The sequence below is a fragment of the Hypanus sabinus genome, chromosome 2, assembly GCF_030144855.1.
Source record: "Hypanus sabinus isolate sHypSab1 chromosome 2, sHypSab1.hap1, whole genome shotgun sequence".
Classification (NCBI taxonomy): domain Eukaryota; kingdom Metazoa; phylum Chordata; class Chondrichthyes; order Myliobatiformes; family Dasyatidae; genus Hypanus; species Hypanus sabinus.
In genome coordinates, this window is record NC_082707.1 from 77,724,675 (window position 1) to 77,743,568 (window position 18,894).

The following is an 18,894-nucleotide window of genomic DNA, read 5'->3' on the forward strand; positions in this document are numbered from 1 at the left end:
CCACCTCCGTCCCAACAAGCTGGTGGGATCATACAGTGCCTAGAAAAAGTATTCAGACCCCCCCCCCCCCCCCCCAGAAGTTTTCCTGTTTTATTCTTTTACAACATTGAATCACAGTGGATTTAATTTGGCTTTTTTTTGACACGATCAACAGAAAAAGACTCTTTTGTGTCAAAGTGAAAACAGATCTCTACTAAGTGATCTAAATGAATTACAAATATGAAACACAAAGTAATTGATTGCGTAAGTATTCACCTCCTTCAAATCAGTATTTAGTCGATGCACCTTTGACAGCAATTAAAACCTTGAGTCTGCATGGATAGGTTTCTATCAGCTTTGCACATCTGGACACTGCAATTTTTCCCCATTCTTCTTTACAAAACAGCTCAAGCTCTGTCAGATTGCATGGGGATTGTGAGTGAACAGCCCTTTTCATGTTCAGCCACAAATCCTCAGTTGGAAAGAGATCTGGACTCTGACTTGGCCACTCCAGGACATTAACTTTGTAGTTTTTAAACCATTCCTGTGTAGCTTTGGCTTTATGCTTGAGGTCATTGCCTTGCTGGAAAACAAATCTTTTCCCAAGTTGCAGTACTCTTGTAGACTGCATCAGGTTTTGTCAGGAAACTGATCCACCAGCAGTTGGACCTTCCAGATACAGGTGTATTTTTACTGCAATCATTTGAAACACCTTGACTTCACACAGATCTCCAACACAGATTCTCAATTTAACTAATTATGTGGCTTCTAAAATCAATTGGCTGCACCAGTGATGATGTGGTTTGTCTTATTAATGCAGATGAATACTCACACAGTCAATTACTTTGAGGTTTTTATTTGTAATTAACTTAGATCACCTTGTAGAGATCTGTTTTCACTTTGAAATGAAACAGATTTTCTGTTGATCAGTGTTAAAAAAGCCAAATTAAATCACTGTTAATCAATGTTGTAAAACAATAAAACATGAAAACTTCCGGGGGGGGGGGGGGGGGCTAGTGGTGTGAATAATTCTTAAAGGCATTGTAGGCTACCATAAATGGCAATTGGTGAACACAGTATTAATGAGTGAAATGGTTGATGGTCATATTAGAGAAACAAGTATCAGACTCAAATGAAGTCGTGATGCATGAGACATTGATATTCATATAAATAACATGTACTTATTTCACTTAATTCTCTCCCAGCATTTAGATGCATTATTAAAACAAACCAAGTTTGTTGTTGAAAAACACATTGAGTCAGATGTATTGGAATCTTGCAGCAAGACGTATAATATTCTGTGTAGCGAAGAATACACAATCCAGAACCGTGTTAACATTGCACGGAGTCAGATGATTGATGAACTGGTAGAGCGATTCAGCCAGTCAGTTGAAGACTTGTTACAGGAGGTGAGTGCAAATCCTATTAATAAATACATCTGTTCAAGAGTAGTAGAAATCTAAGGTCTGATAGCTGTTTAAAGTTCAATGTCAAGATTTACTTTTATATACCTGTATTTTTTCAATACTTTCTGCTCTTTTACGATGAGACATGATGCAGTGAGAACTATATTATCAATATGTTGATTATAACACAGTGGAAGACAGCTAATGAAGATGATGATGTAGAGCAACATTTGACAAGGTTCTTCATGGTAGGCAAGTACATTAAGTTATATTGAATCCACATTGAATTGATAAGTTGGATCGAAAGTTGGCTTAGTCATAGAAATGAAGAGTAATGTGAAGTTGACACAAGAATGGATGCTGGAAATATAGAGTAACACATGAAATGTGGGAGGATAGTGAATGTTTCAGGTTGAGACCATTCATCAGGACTGGAAAGAGAGGGAGATGACTGGTGTAAAAAGCTCGGGGTGGGTGCTAGAAGTGGAACAAAAGGCAGGGAAGGGACTCAGAGAGTGGGATTAGGAGAGGTCAGTGGACTAGAGAATAAAAGGAAGGAGGTAAGGTAGGTAACTAGAGGGAGGAATATGTGGGTCAGAAGCAGATATTCTCTTTCTTCTCCCTCACCCTCCCTCTTGATCCTCCCAGGACCAATAGATTCCTCTCACAAAATGCTGGTGGAACACAGCAGGCCAGGCAGCATCTATAGAGCGAAGCACTGTCGACCAGATTTGAAATCTCTTACTATCTTTCCTTTCAGTTAGTCCTGAGGAAGGGTCTCGGCCCGAAACGTCTTCTCGGCTTCTCCCTATAGATGCTGCTTGGCCTGCTGTGTTCCACCAGCATTTTGTGTGTGTTGTTTGAATTTCCAGCATCTGCAGATTTCCTGGTGTTTGCTCAATAGATTCCTCTCTTTGGTTCCTCTTTATTCCATAGTCCACTATCTAGTCAGATTTCGCATTTTTCAGTCCTCTGTTACTTTCACTTATTATCTCCCTGCTTCTTGCATCATTCCCAATTTCCACCTCTCTTACCTAACATCCCTCTCTCACTTGGATTCAACTGTAATTTGCCTGCTCTTGCTCCACCCCTTTCCCCACATTTTATATGACTATCTCCCTCTTTCTTTTCGGTCCTTATTAAGGGCCCCAAAACTAAATATTTCCTTAACAGATGTCTGACCTGCTAAGTTTCTCCAGCATTTTGTGCAATAATGAAGTTTTTTTTTTCTAATTTGAGGGTCAATGCAGAGACCTCTGTTGTTTGTTATTTTTCATATATATATAATTTACATGAAAATGTAGATGGTCTGCTCAGGAAGTTTGCAGATGACATAAAAATTGATGTATTTATGGATAGTGAAGAAGGTTGCCAAATGATTCAGCGAGATATAGATCAGTTGGAAATTGGAGCAGAGAAATGGCAAATGATGCTTAATCTGGACAAATGTGAGGTGACACAATTTGGAAAGTCAACTGCTAGAAAAAGCTACAGTGGATTCCGATTATTTGGGTCACTGGTTAATCAGGGCAGCTACTTATTTGGAACACTATGCTGCTTAATTGGAGTAGGAGAATGTTGCCGAATAGTTTCTAACTAGCATCAGTCATGTGAATGTGTGTGGTGGTTAGACACTACAGCGTGCTTGGAACAAACAGTTTTTAAACAGAGTCAGTTGTGTGTGCTTGTGTTCAAAAAGCAGTGGTTTTTGTCATGATAGTTGGCAATAATTAAGCAGTAAGACAATTCAGAGTGGTTTCAAGCATTCAGTCTTGACGATGCCATATATGGACAGAAGTGAAAATGAAACAATTTTACTGCTTCTACAAGTTAGGAATTCCAAAGAATTTGAAGGTATTCTCAGTCATCTTGAGTATTATAATACAATAGTTGAAAATTGTGTGAAGACAGTCCATTACCTGCACCAGGTGAATGTGCTTGATTTTGTTTGTTTATAGTCAATCAAAGGGACACTGCATCATACACTTGATCCATCAATAACTATTAAGAACTAATATATAATTTTATAATACTGCAGTAGTATTGATAGTGTTCTATTTTATTCAATATTTCATTTCAAGATATAATTTGTTACTCGGTTAAATGGTAGCTTGTCTTTTTTTATATCTTTTTAACCACTTCCATGAAACTTTGGCTAATTGGGGCCTAGTTATCCACTATGCACTGTATATGGTAGGACCCTTAGGGGCAATGATGTACAGTTGGCTCCTGGGTGCAAGCCCATAGCTTCCTTAAAGTACCAACATATGTTGATAGGGTGCTAAAGAAGGTGTATGGCATTCTTGCCTTCACTGGTCATTTGTGTATAAAAATGGGTTGTGTTTTGCCACTGTATAAAAACTTTGGATTGGCCACATATGGAGTATTGTCTGCAGTTTCAGTTACTACCTGCGGAAATGATGTGGAGGCTTTAGAAAGTGTTCATAATAGGTTCTCCAGGATTTATTTTTGTTTAGACAGACAGCACAGAATAGGCCCTTCCAGCCCAATGAGCCATGCTGCTCAGTAACCCACCTATTTAACCCTAGCCTAATGACAATTTACAATGACCATTCAACCTACTAAACAGTATGTCTTTGGACTGTGGGAGGAAACTGGAACTCCATGTGGTTATGGAAAGAGCAACTGCCTTACAGGCAGTGCAGGAATTGAACTCTGTATTGAAGGGTATAGGTTAGGGTGAATGGGTAAAGGTTTAAAGGAAATTTTTAAGGCAAGTTATTTAAAACACAGAGTATTAGGCACCTGGAACAAGTTGCGAGATGAGCTGATAGAAGCAAATATTATAGTAATGTTCAAAGGCATTTAGACAGATGCATTAACAAGCAATAAATAAAGGACACAAACCATGTGAAGGTAGATGGGATTAGTTGGCATCATGGTCATTGAAAACATGGGCTGAATAGCTTGTTCCTGTGCAATAGCATCCTGCATTCTTAGTTTTATAGAGGGCTATAAAGTAGAATTTGTTTTTATTTGGCTACTTATTTCATGTATTTTTAATGCATTAAAAATTTTATTTATCTTTATAGGGTGAAGAAGCAGATGACGATGACATTTATAATGTTCTGTCTACTTTGAAGAGGTTAACTGCCTTCCACAAGTACGTAGGAGTCAGTTTCTACTGCATATGAAGAATGTTGTCTTTAGGAGGTGACACTGCAGAGCTTTGGATCAAGTTTAATGGAGTGATGGAATGTGGCTTTGGTTCTGTGTTACCGTAAATGGCAAGGTCTGCACCATCTCATGAGGGACAGGTGCCATGGGCTAGTTTAAGGCTACCCAGAATCCACCAAGGGTGCCTTACGTAGATCTCTGAAAGAAAGGCTTTTATCCAGAATTTCAATAGTGAAGGATGGACATTGATGTAAGTTTTTGGTTTTGTTTGGGTTATTTGGAGTATTCAGAATTAACATTAAGTATATAGACACAAAACTTGCTGAAAGTGCCTCATTGCTTATACATGCTGATGAGATTGCACACCTGCCTGATTTATGTCAGGAACCTTTCTGTATTTTTTTAAATCACTTAAAACATCCAAACAATTAAAATATTAATCAAACATTTTCTCCATTGAAGTTCATGGTAATGAATCCTGCAGCAAGTCTTTATTATGCAGGTTGTATTATAATATATTTACTCTATGCTGGGGAGTCCAGTGTGCAGAGTCTACTGGTAGAGTGTATCTGGAAAGTTGCAAGTGGCTGCAAATTTGAGATTTACGCATTTCAAATTTCCTGCAACTTGTAGGAGGTATCCATTTTGCCACAGAACAATAAACATTTCCCGGAAAGATCTAGCCCATGGTGTTCTGACACATAGTCTACAATGAACAAATAGTTAGAAATTATATCGAAAGAATATTCAGGATATAGGATGATAGCATGTTGATGTATACTATTTGAATATTGAAATTTGTGATAAAATTGTGTAAATTTTGCATTCCACCCAATCTTTGTGCCGCTTAATGAATGTTTGGTCGTATGATGGTCAGATGTTTATTCTGATTCCAAAAAGGCTATTTTGAAGTTGGTAGTCTCCAACCTGATGGTATGAATATCGATTTCTCCTTACACTAAGAGAAAATTCTCTCACCCTTCCCTCCTCTTCTATTGCCCTTTCTGGCCTTTTACCTCTTCTCACCTGCCAATCACCTCCCCCGGGTCCCCTCCTCCATTGTTCTATGGTCTACTCTCCTCTCCAATCAGATTCCTTCCTCTCCAGCCCTTGTATGTTCCCTACCCACCTGGCTTCACCAATCACTTTCTAGCTATCCTCCTTCCCCTACTCCACCTATTATTCCAGCATTTTCTCCCTTCCTTTTCCGTCCAGAACAAGGGTCTTGGCTCAAAGCATTGACTGTTCCTTCAATTCCACAGATGCTGCCTGATTTGCTGGGTTCCTCCAGCATTTTGTATGTATTGTTCTGGATTTCCAACATCTGCAGAAATTCTTGTGATCTTGAAGAGTTGTTATTTGATAGGACTAGGCATAATTTCAGTCATAAATTTTTCTCCTTTCAAGTTGTTTCTGTCATGGATACAATTGGTAGATTATGGGAAGTGAGATTCCAGTATTTCTAGTCCGTTGGTAGTAGGCTCAAATACAGCAGCCACACCAGCTCTGATCAAAGATGCAGTTGTTTGTTTTGTACATCTTTTTTACCTTTGTCACAGTTGGAGACTCAAAACATTAAGCACTGCAGGAATATAACATCAGTGGGATGCTCGATAGTGATGAAGCTCAACTTGTCCTGTACCATTGTTGTATTGTCGCCTGGATTTCTCATGAAACATTGGACATTACATGGTGCGACTGATTGTCTTGGACATTTTTATTGAGATCACAGTACCCTGTTGGACATTGATAATGTAAAATACTGCAAGCCCAGTTCACTGGTTTATTGATGAAAGTGATGGCAGGAGAGCGGTGTTGCCTCAGCTGTGGCGAGGATGAGGCTTAAGCCGTGTGCTTGTCTGTTGCAGCCGCCCAGGGGAAGAGATGCCTTGGTAGTATGGGAGAGCCCCTGTGGGGCACATTGTAATCTGTACTGGGTTCATCTGTACAGAATGGACCAAGACTACAGTCATGCCATTCAGGGACTTGGGCTATATTAACTTTTTTCTTAGTGTCTGTATTTTTCTGAAATTGGTGCTATTTCTGCTTTGTGCTGTTAGTAGTGTGTGTTGCACCTTGGCCCCAGAGGAACACTGTTTCTTTTGGCTATATTCATATTTGGTTGGATGATAATTGAACTTCAACTTGAAGTGGTTAATGTGTTTCAGACTTTATGGTGGTTTTATCATGTCTAACTGTCCCATATGGAAATACAATAATAAATTAAAGGTTTTGTTTGCCAGCTATAAAAAAACAACTTGACTTTTTCACTATAATGTGGAAAATATGGAGAGCTGCTGAACATGATCTTGAGTTCTTCTCTGTTTAAACTTAGATATGTTTTTTTCAATCAGTGCTCATGATCTCACAAAATGGGAACTGTTTGGAAACTGCTACAGACTTTTGAAGAGTGGAATTGAACTAGGTTCTATGCCAGAACAGGTAAGAATTTCCAAAGATATTTACATACAAGAGTATTTTAAAATCTATTTTTGCATATATTTGTTTTGAAACATTTGGAATAGTTAAATATTTATCTGCTGATTGAATGATTATCATATGCATAAAAGATGCTTAAATTTAAGTGAGATACACAATGTCAAATTTCAGTTTGACAAAGTAATATAAAGTTAAAATATTTAGTGCGCTTTTGTTCATATCTTCGTTTCGTGCAGCCTGTTCAGTTTTCTACTGTGAACATTACTGACAATTTCTTGAAATTATTTTGCTCCTTTTCCATAGAATATTTTGTTTGTTTTATTACTTTAGATAGTTGTCCAGGCACTCCAGTGCTGTCACTACTCAATTTTATGGCAACTTGTCAAGATAGCGGAAAGTTCTCCGACTAAGGTGAGGAACCAATCAACAATATTGATGCTATTGTTTTTATTAAACAGAACTACTTTTTAAATTGAATTGAGCCTGAAATAGTGGTTATCAATTTTATTCCATTTGGGTTGCTGTCTTTAAAAAAAATGTGTATATAAGTTTTTTAGAGTCTCTGAAACTACACACCTCTTTCTGCTCTGCAGATTAATACTGCCATATGACTAAAGCAATTATATTACATTGTTAGGTGCTGATAATTTTAGGATTCCTAAATAAATTGGGTAATTTCTAGAAAGAAATATGTGAGATTACAAACATTTTTGGAAGTGATTATTTACTTTTGACGCTTTTGATAATTAATGATATTTAGTACTTTTTTTTCCCCTTTGGTTGTTTTTACCTTGTACAAAATCTCCAGCATTTAATCCAGTTTTCATGTTTAAGGAGTTTAGACCTCTCTTAGAAAACAGCTATTCTGTTGATGTAATACATGAGCTAAAGCATGACTTCAAAGTTCAAACTAAATTTATTATCAAAGTACATGTATATCACCATATACATCCCTGTGATTCATTTTCTTGCGGGCATACTCAATAACTCCATAATAAATTAACAACAACCATTAAAAAAATCAAAGGCCGCATCAACTTAGGCATTCAACCAGTTTGCAAAAACCAATGAAGTGTGCAAATATGAAAAGAAATAAGTAGTAGTAATAAATAAGTAAGTAATAAATATCGAGAACATGAGATGAAGAGTCCTTGAAAGTGGATCCAGAGTTTGTGGGAACATACAATGATGGGGTAAGTGAATTTGAATGACATTATCCCCTTTGGTTCAAGAACCTAATGGTAGAGGGGTAATAATTGTTTCTGAACCTGGTGATGGGAGTCCTGAGACTCCTGTATTTTTTTTTCTTGATGGCAGCAACAAGAACAGAGCATGACCTGGGTGCTGGGGATCCCTGATGATATATGCCTCTTTTCTGAGTGTAAATTTACTCAGTAGTGGGGAGGGTTTTACTCTAATCGACCTGGCCGTATCTACCACTTTTTGTAGCAGTTTTTGTTCAAGGGCTTTGCTGCTTCTGTATTAGGTCGTGATACAGCCTGTCATTGTACCCTTCACTACTTATCAATAGAAGATTGTCAAAGTTTTTGAATCATACGTAATCTACACAAACTCCTAAGGAAGTAGAGGTGCTGCAGTACTTTCTTTGTAATTGCACTTATGTGCTGGGCGCAGGACAGGTTCTCCAAAATAATAACACTGAGGAATTTAAAGCTGTTGACCCTCTCCACCTCTGATCCTCCACTGAGGACTGGCTTGTGGAGCTCTGTTTTCCTCCTCCTGAGTCAATAATTGGCTCTTTGGTCTTGCTGACATTGAGTAAGAGGTTTTGTTGTGGCACCACTCAGCCAGATTTTCAGTCTCCCTCTTATATGCTGATTCATCACCACCTTTGATTTGATCCGTGACAGTGATGTCATCAGCAAACTTGAATATGGGCACTTCACCAAAGGAACAGTTTTCTAATTTACAGTGCTAGTTAAAATAATGCAGGATTTTAACCACATGACTTTTCACAGTATCACTTGAACTTAGTTAAACCTTTGTTAGAGTGAGTGGTCTGCAATGGTGAAAATCAGATGGTGAATGTCAGTTATTTGCTCTACTGCGGTATTACTGAGCTAGAGACTAACAAGTGTTGCAATCCTCTGCAAATTTACTCACAAGGGAATATCTGAAGGATTAGGGTCTCCATAGAACCATAGAACATTACAACACAGAAACAGGCCTTTTGGCCCTTCTTGGCTGTGCCGAACCATTTTTCTGCTTAGTCCCACTGACCTTCACCTGGACCATATCCCTCCACACACCTCTCATCCATGTACCTGTTCAAGTTTTTCTAAAATGTTAAACGTGAGCCGGCATTAACCACTTCTTCTGGCAGATCATTTCACACTCCCACCACTCTCTGTGTGAAGAAGCCCCCCCAATGTTCCCTTTAAATTTTTCCCCCTTCACCCTTAACCCATGTCCTCTGTTTTTTTATCTTCTGAAACATTGACTAATTCTTTAGTCATAGATGCTGCCTGGCCTGCTGAGACGAGTGTGTTACGTATCCCATAACTGGATAACTTACCAGCAAAGATAGAGAGGTCCGTTGAAGTCTGATGTCACTATTTTCAAACGTTTTTATTTATAAAGGGGCACAAAAGTAAGGTTAATACAAACATTCAGATAATGCACGTCGTCAATACTCAATCTAAAAGCGCGGGTATAATAATAATCATCATTAAGAAGTGAGCTCTACTGTTGTCTAGGGGTTAATAGATGGTCCGTTGGAAATATAAAAGTCACTCAGAAGTCTGCAGACTTTAGCCTTTCGGGGAATCGCTGGGTTTCACGTGTTTTAGAGGGATCGGTGAAAAACGGAAAAAACTTGCCCGGGTCTTTATGAAGCCACTCCGTTAAATCAGGGGAGCGTTGTTTCCCCGTTGTTAATTCGAAGTCCTTCTCGGTATCATCAGCCACCCGTTCCCCAGGCAAAGGAGTTAGGAGCGCACGTGGCGTTGAATGGCTTCCAGCTATTACGGGAGCACTGAGCGAGGGTGTCCTTCTGGTGCGTCACTGGGGTACTGCCTCCTGCAGTCCCCTTTTATCTTGACTTGCAGAGTTGTAGATGTCCATCAAAGTAGGGTGATGCAATCCCCACCCCCACATTGCCCGAGGGTGTCCATATCCATGGTAGCTGTCACTAGCAGGGACATGCACGTCACACAGGTGCCTCTAAGAACAATGGCCAAAACCGTTGCATTGTCTCTCATTTCCTGGGTCCGAGACCCGAATTAATAGTGATCTTGCGATTCTCCGGAAGGAGGGGGCTGCTCCCGCCCCTTCGGCCCCTCAGAGCTGTGGTACATTCATAACAAGTGTTTTCTGTTTTTTTCCCCCAAGGTTCCCAGCATCTGCAGTTTTATTACTTTCATTTCCTAAACAGCTAGGGGTTAGATCCACAGCCAGTATAGCCCACCATTGTGGTTGAAAATGCTTTTTATTTGGAAAAAGTGTCGTTAGTGTATAATTTAAAAAGCACATTCAGTGAGAATTTGGAAAGGAAAGAAATGGGCCAGGTAAGTTCTGAGGTGCTGGGAAAAGAATAAGCTGTTCCAGTATCATATGTGTTTTTGTTATTATGTTCTGCTTGAATGTGCAATGGAAATTGTAGACCCTTTTTCATTGGAGTTCAGTGGTATGCATGATCAGTGGATACAAGGCTGCTCAACATCATGTCACAGCTGAAATTTTCATTTACAATGGGTAGGTCTTGATGGCATGAGTAATGCACAATACAAGTAAAAGAATAGTTGAGAGTTACTTTTGTCATTGTTTGGCTACAGCTGTCATTACAGTGGGATATCACTATATAAATTACGGTTATTTATTTCTCTTTCAGGATGAACTACTTGGTTTGAGAAAAACAGTGAAAGCCTTTTGTATTGTCTGTCAGCACTGTTTGACAAATGTCAACCCTTCTGTCAAAGAACAGGTAAATATATCTAATAGTGGTAAGATATTTTGATCATGGGCTGATCACACTATTTAAACTCTCATATCCCTTGAATTTCTTGATCAAAAAGTAAAATATGGGCTTATAAAGAGTGAGTTAAATAGATTTTATGTGCATTTTACACTTAGCAAAAATTATTTTCAAAGAATGAATGTTTGTGTTAAATCTAGCTAAAAGGTTGATAATAATTTGTAACTTAACATGAAATATAAATTCTTCCATGATCAAGATCTCATTTTGTTTTTAGGCATTCATGTTGCTTTGTGATCTCCTGATGATATTCAGTCACCAGCTGACAACTGGCGGCAGGGATGGACTCAAACCCCTTGTTTACAACCCAGACACTGGGCTGCAGTCAGAGTTGCTCAGCTTTGTAATGGATCATGTATTTATTGATCAAGATGAGGAGAATCAGAGCATGGGTGAGAATGTCTTTATAAAATTAAAGTTCTTCATTCAGATAAAATAAGCAAGTTGATTAGGGATGTCAGCTGCTTCATATACCCATATCAACATCATTCATGAGGACCTTCATTCAGTCTAAATTATTTGTGGATATAATATTTTAAAATTTCTGAATGTAAAAATCAATGTAAAAATCAATGTAAAAATTTAACATTTTAGGTGTTCAGTAATAATCCATGTTAATAATACCAATGATAGATAATTTAATTTACAACTGATTTAAAGTGAGTTAAAGCTTTGATTTGGAAATTGTTTTGTAGTGTTCCACTGTTAACTGTTTTGCTCCATTCTGCCATCCTCCCACCCAAAGCGTGTAAGAGCAGCAGCAGTTATAATGGCTATTTTTGATATGAAACAATTGAAATGTAAATTTGAAACATACATTATTCTTTTGTGTTCAGAAGGAGATGAGGAAGATGAAGCCAATAAGATTGAAGCTCTCCACAAAAGGAGAAACCTCCTTGCAGGATTTTGCAAGCTTATAATTTATGATGTTGTGGATATGAATGCTGCTGCAGACATTTTTAAGCACTATATGAAGGTAATTTTTAGGAATAATTTTTCTTCAAAATAGAATCACATACCATGACATGTGAGTTAATTTAACTTTTATTATTGCATGTATTTGAATATACTTGAATAGGAACCTGACACCATACCTTGTCTGGAAATGTTGATGTTAATGAAATTTGAGCTCAATGATTTCAGCACAGACAGAGAATAAAACCTGTGACCATTAGTCTACAACATTTAGTTGTGCCTTTACCCAATAGGTTTAAGTGGGGTACTTCAATTTTATTTTGGTAGGCAATATCAGCTCCATCTATATATGCTATAATGTGTGATTTAGTTGTGTGTTTTATTGAAAGTTTTTTCCTTATGGAATATTGGTAAAACTGAAAGAAGCATGCCAAGGGGAACAATTCTCATGTCTATATATCTTTTCAAAACAGTATTACAACGACTATGGAGATATCATAAAGGAGACATTGAGTAAAACCAGACAAATTGACAAAATTCAGTGTGCCAAGACACTTATTCTCAGCTTACAGCAGGTGAGAAATTTATTATGGTTAATTAATTTTTTTGAAATAATTTCAATGAAATGCTAACTTCCACTTATTTTGCTTTAGCTCTTCAATGAACTTGTTCAGGAACAAGGCCCTAACCTGGACAGATCATCAGCTCATGTCAGTGGTATTAAAGAGCTTGCTCGACGGTTTGCTCTTACATTCGGTCTGGATCAGATCAAAACCAGGGAGGCTGTTGCCACCTTACACAAGTAAGTAGTAGCAGAGCTTACGAGTCCTATCACATTGCACTTCACTGAAACACTGTCAGAGTTAACATTTTGATGCTACTTGAGGCAGCTTTAGGTGCCCTTCATTCTGATTGGCGAGTTGAAAAAGTGGTCTTAAAATATTGGTAATATAAAGGAAAAAACTTAATGAATTTCCAATTGGTGATGATTTGTGAGTCTTTTCTCAAAGCCACCACCGTTTCTGTTGAACCTTTTTTCTTATTTGTTGTTGTAATACCTTATACAATATATGTATGTCAAATGTATTTGTGTAAATGGTTTCTTTGTATTGATTTCTACTGCTTTCAAAACCCAGAATTCATTATTTTCCCAGAGATTATTTTTTTTATGTGCACTGTTGCTGTACAATATCTGTTTGGCTGCACTATTAAAACTTTACCTCATATTGAATATAACTGTGTAAGTCATACCACTGCTTAAGGTTCCCTCACCCACCCCCAAAATACAGTGTGGATTTTTGGAATGTGGGCATTGATTGATAAGTAGAGAGTTTATCACAAAGAGTTGTTTTTGGTTAATTTCTTGGATTTGTCTTGATTATTGCAAAACTGACCTTGCACAGTGTCTCCAAAAGCCATTTATTTGTTCTCACAACAGGGATGGTATAGAGTTTGCTTTTAAATATCCAAACCAAAATGGACCAGACTATCCTCCATCAAACCTTGCTTTCCTTGAAATTCTGAGTGAATTTTCATCTAAGCTTTTGCGACAGGACAAAAAAACTGTGTAAGTAGAACATTATTAAATAACTTTCTAAAGTATCTAACATACTTGTTTCAATAGTTTTATTTTTATTGTAATAGAAAGGCACAGATACATTGTTATAAATATTATTTTCCCAGTTTGTTTAATACCTGGGCTATATGTTCAAATGTTGCCTAGTGTTAATGTGGAAAATGCATATGAAATAATAAGAAAGTCAATTTTTTCATGTTATTTAGTTATTCAGTTATTACAGTAATACACTTGATTTCTTCAGGCATGCATACCTGGAGAAATTCATGTCTGAGCAAATGATGGAGCGAAGAGAGGATATCTGGCTGCCCCTGATCTCCTATCGCAATTCATTGCTTACTGGTGGTGAAGATGACAGAATGTCAGTGATCAGTGGAGGTAGCAGCAGTAAAGCCTCTACTATACGCAGTAAGAAAGGACGTCCACCTCACAGCAAGAGGCGAACTGAAGGTAAGAAGTAAAGCCATTCAATAATTATTTAATTAATGAGGAAATTTATACAGGATGAATAACGGAATAAGTAAAACTACAACAGGTGGACAGTAAAGAGATGTAGATAGCATTAACATGAAGTGTCTATAAAAACTATTCACACCCCGCCCCTCCCCCCAGAAGTTTTCATGTCTTTACTGTTTTACAATATAGAATCACAGTGGAGTTAATTTGGCTTTGACATTGACAACAGAAAAACTCTTTTGTGTCAAAGTGAAAACCCATCTCTACAAGATTATCTAAATTAATTACAAATATAAAACACAAAATAATTGCGTAAGTATTCACCCCTATTAATATGACACACCAAATCATCACTGGTGTAGCCAATTAGCTTTGGAAGTCACGTAATTAGTTAAGGTTTCCTAGCTGTATATAAACATGTGCAGTCAAGGTGTTTCAAATGATTGTAGTAAAAACACACCTGTATCTGGAAGGTCCAACTGCTAGTGTGAGTCAGTATCCTGGCAAAAACTACACCATGAAGACAAAAGAACAAATCAAGCAACTGCGCGAAAAGGATATTGAAAAGCACTTGTCAGGAGATGAATACAAGAAAAATTCCAAGTCACAGAATATCCCTTCAGTTAATCCTCAAGAAATGAAAAGAATATGGCACAGCTATAAATCTGCCTAGAGCAGGTCGTCCACAAAAACTTGGTGACCGTGTAAGAAGGGGGATTAGTGAGGGACGCAACCAAGAGACCTATGACAATTCTGGAAGAGTTGCAAGCTTCTGTGGCTGAGATGGAAGAGACTGTGCATACAACTGTTGCCCGGATGCTTCACCAGTCATAGCTTTATGGGAGAGTGGTGAAGAAAAAAACTCAAATGAAACCTCAGCTAGAGTTTGTCAGAAGGCATGTGGGAGACACTGATGTCAGCTGGAAGAAGATTCTATGGTCGGATAAAACCAAAATTGAGCTTTTTGGCCATCAGACCAGACACTATGTTTGACGTAAGCCAAACTGCACATCATCAAAAATACAGCAACCCTACCGTGAAGCATGGTGGTGGCTGCTTCATGCTGTGGGGATACTTCACTGCAGAGGTTCTGGAGGGCTTTTGAAGGTAGAGGATAAAATGAATGCAGCAAAATATAGTAAATGCTAGAGAAAAACCTGATGTAGTCTGCAAGAGAACTGCAACTTGGGAGGAGTTTTGTTCTACAGCAAGACAATGACCCCAAGCATAAAGCCAAAGCTACACAGGAATAGCTTAAGAACAACAAAGTTAATGTCCTGGAGTGGGCAAGTCAGAGGCCAGACCCCAGTCCAATCGAGAATTTGTGGCTGGACTTGAAAAGGGCTGTTCACTCACAATCCCCATGTAATCTGACAGAGTTTGAGCAGTTTTGTAAAGATGAATGGGGAAAGTTTGCAGTATCTGGATGTGCAAAGCTGATAAGGACCTATTCACACAGACTCAAGGCGGTAATTGCTGCCAAAGATACATCTACTAAATACTGACTTGAAGGAGGAAATACTTACGCAATCAATTATTTTGTGTTTTATATTTGTAGTTAATTTAGATCACTTTGTAGAGATCTACTTTCACCTTGACACTCTGTCAAAATAAGCCAAATTAAGTCCATTGTGATTCTGTGTTTTAAAACAATACAGCATGAAACTTCCAAGGGAGGTTGAATACATTTTATAAGCCCTGTGTAACATGCCCCAATGAATATATGACAGAATGCTGTAAATACTCATCAAATGAGGCCTCATGTGTGGACTTGATGGTTACACTAACTTTTTAAGCTGCAGCCTGGCTTCAAATGCTCTTCTGACATCACTGCCACATTTGTATCATCAGAAGGCCTTTTCTCTTTTTTCAAATTTTAAATAATAACTTTTTAAATTTTTTATCTTTAATTATGTTTTTCAAATGTCTCAATTTTTAAAAGTTAAGATAAAAAATATTTAAAACTTAGTGAACTTTTGTTACCTAAATAAAAATAAATGTGAAATAATCAAAAAAGATGTAAGATGTCCTAAATTTTTAAATGAAGATCCTTAACTTCATATGAATACAAGAAATGCTAGTGAGTGTATAGCTGAGTGGCTATACAAAGTCTATTTGTTTCTTCTGTTCGCAATGTTTGGCATTTCAACCAGCATTTTAAGCTCAGTGACCTATTATGGTTCAAATAAACTTCATTTGGGCTGGGAGAAATATAATATTCTCATCCTGTTGAAAATCTGTAACAGTTTTAATGTCATTTACTCAAATACCTCGCACTTAAAAAAAATTATTGGTATGCTACTTCAGAATTCAATATTGTATGTTGTTAATTTAACGATGAAATGGCTTGTGCAACATCAGCTTCCTTGTGTATCATTTGGAAGAAGGAGCTTGTAAAACAGTCCTGTTGGTCAAAAAGATTTCAGTTTGTTTTGCAAATTACAGTGTTAGCTTCTTTAAGCCAAAAAAATAGATGTTAGAAGCTCACTGCCTGAAAACAGGCCAAAGGCAGCCTAAGGTGGTGTGCTTGATTCCTTTCAAAAATAAAAAGTTGGTGATTTTATAGTGAGAACCAGATCAAATTCTGTTTTAGTTTCACTGTACCCATGTCTCCAGCCACATATCGAATGTTACATGGCCTACTAATGGCTTGTTGGCACCTAAATGAAAAACCAGCTTGAAGAATCATTTTAATACTGGAAAGAAAGCATTTGAGAGTATCTACAAAACTTTGGATCAGCTTTAGATGAATGGATAACAAAGTACACAAAAAGAAATCTCCAAGGTTGTTGTATCTTTTTAACTACATCTCTTCAGTAAAGACCTACTGAATTATTTCATAAATTGCTTCTCAATGTTGTTTCAGAATAGGATGAGTCAGAAACAGAATGCAGCAATGATAAATTTATTCCTTTACAGCATGATGTATTTTTGCTTGTTCTTTTCTGTAGAAGAGAGTGTGGATAATACATGGATGAACAGGAATGATACCATTCAGACTCCAACAGTTCTGCATGCTCCACAGTTAACTTCTACGGTCATGCGTGAAAACCCTCGGCAAGCTGCAGAGCATAATATGGAAGATCAGGAATCTGAACGTGGATCAGAGTCAGATTTTGTGCAGAAGTGAGTGATTTTTTTAGAAATTCATTAATAGCATTAAGTGCTAAATAAATAAATCCAATACAGTCATCCCTCAGTATTCCAGGAACCCCTGCGAATGCTCAAGTCCCTTATGTAAAATGGCGTAGTATTTGCATATAACCTATGCACATCCTCCTTTATACTTTAAATCATCTCTAGATTACTTATAATACCTAATACAATGTAAATAGTTGTTATACTGTATTGTTTAGGGAATAATAACAAGAACAAAAAGTCTGTGCATGTTCAGTACAGACACAACCAGCGTAGCTTTCCTGGGGATGCTGATGCCGCCTCAGCGTCAGTCAATCCCAATTATCCCGTGATCTTTAAGTTCTTGAGGTTGTATCGCTTTACATAGCTCGCCAGCCATCCTTTACTAGCCTTAAACTCCTTCTTCTCGCTCACAACACAAGTAGCGAACAAACGAGACGTGAAGTGAACAATGCTCTAACAACAAGTGCTGGAGAGAGACTGAGGATCTGTGAAATGGCAGGAGGCTACAGCAGGGTATGCCCACACATCACTTCATTCATGTGGATTCAGCGTAGTGTTCGGCGCGTGGCAAATTCAAGTTTAGCTTTTTGCAACTTACTGGAATTTTTTTCCGAATATTTTCGACCTGTGATTGGTTGAATCTGTGGATACAGAGGGTCGACTGTACTTTGTGGGCCAGATCATGTTTTTAACCTTCTGTTATCCTTGTTTTACGTCACCAGTATTTTTTTTTATCTGAATAGAATCATAAAAATGTAAGACAGAATGTTTGGTTATTTGTTGAAAAACTCTTCCTGTTTAGCCCTCAGATGCAAATGACCTGGTTGGGTCAGCACAAGTTGGAGGATGCACACCGAAAAGACAGAGTGGCCATGAATTACATGAAAGCAAGAGGTGGTGTAAGGCAACCAATGTAAGTTCTTGAAGCGCTTTTTGGAATTTAATTGTTCAGATAATTTATGTTGACTGAAAACTAATTGTGATGCTGTGTTGCCATATCTATTGAACACTTGCAGTTCAACTGTTAAATTAAGACTTCATTGAAATTCTGGTTATATGAGGAAAAAGTTATTTTAAATTGTGGGGTTGCACCAGCAACTGTGTATTTGACATGATCCGTATTGATTTTCTGAAGAAATGACATCTTAAGGCTATACTTATCATTGCTGAAAAAGTGCTGGCAAATTTTTCCTTGATAAGAAGTCAATGTGTATAATCCTGTAAGACAAGTGGCTGACAAACAGATTTTGGCCGAGTATAACTAGCTTGAGTACGTGTCAAGATGCTTGGCTCTGAATGTCATCTGTTCTAAAAATACTTGATAAAAATACCATGTGCTGCTGATGCTTCCAACCAAGAATGAAGAAAATAGAGTGAACGGTGACAAAATGAACCTATTTATTTTTAAGGTATTTATTATTATTAAGGCATTTATTTTTGGTTGTAGAAGCTGCACCAAGAGCACTATTGAAGAGAAATATAACTAATGTGTAAGGCGGGTATGTAAAGCAGTAGCTATTTCATCATCTGACCATCGGTTGTGCCAGCAGGCAAATTGTAGGTGGTCCAGTGTGGGTGGTAGCATGCAGCAGATGTCGTCCTTGACCAGCCTCTCAAAGCATTTGCTTATTATTGATGAGAGCGCAACAGGACTCCGGTGGTTCAGACATGTTACCTTGGTCTTTTTAGGTACAAGGACAATGGTGGATGTTTTGAAGCAGGAGAGCACTCTACACTGGGAGAGGGAGAGATTAAAAACATCTGTAAACACACCTGCCCGTTGTACTGTGCACATCCTGAGTACTTGTCCTGGGACGCCATCCAGTCTTGTAGCCTTGCGACTGTCCACT

General features: G+C 37.8%; 1 protein-coding gene across 3 annotated transcripts in view; it reads left to right on the forward strand.

The window, feature by feature from the left end:
• Positions 1 to 18,894, forward strand: part of LOC132380176 (cohesin subunit SA-1) — a 274,712-nt gene that overhangs the window by 248,822 nt on the left and 6,996 nt on the right. For all 3 annotated transcript variants that reach the window (XM_059948844.1, XM_059948854.1, XM_059948864.1), the window contains 13 exons: positions 1,185 to 1,388; positions 4,439 to 4,509; positions 6,878 to 6,965; positions 7,293 to 7,373; positions 10,813 to 10,905; positions 11,174 to 11,348; positions 11,793 to 11,932; positions 12,345 to 12,446; positions 12,525 to 12,673; positions 13,310 to 13,438; positions 13,692 to 13,897; positions 16,855 to 17,029; positions 17,847 to 17,957. In XM_059948844.1, the coding sequence (XP_059804827.1) occupies positions 1,185 to 1,388; positions 4,439 to 4,509; positions 6,878 to 6,965; positions 7,293 to 7,373; positions 10,813 to 10,905; positions 11,174 to 11,348; positions 11,793 to 11,932; positions 12,345 to 12,446; positions 12,525 to 12,673; positions 13,310 to 13,438; positions 13,692 to 13,897; positions 16,855 to 17,029; positions 17,847 to 17,957 (1,724 nt within the window). The remainder of the gene's footprint in view (positions 1 to 1,184; positions 1,389 to 4,438; positions 4,510 to 6,877; positions 6,966 to 7,292; positions 7,374 to 10,812; positions 10,906 to 11,173; positions 11,349 to 11,792; positions 11,933 to 12,344; positions 12,447 to 12,524; positions 12,674 to 13,309; positions 13,439 to 13,691; positions 13,898 to 16,854; positions 17,030 to 17,846; positions 17,958 to 18,894) is intronic.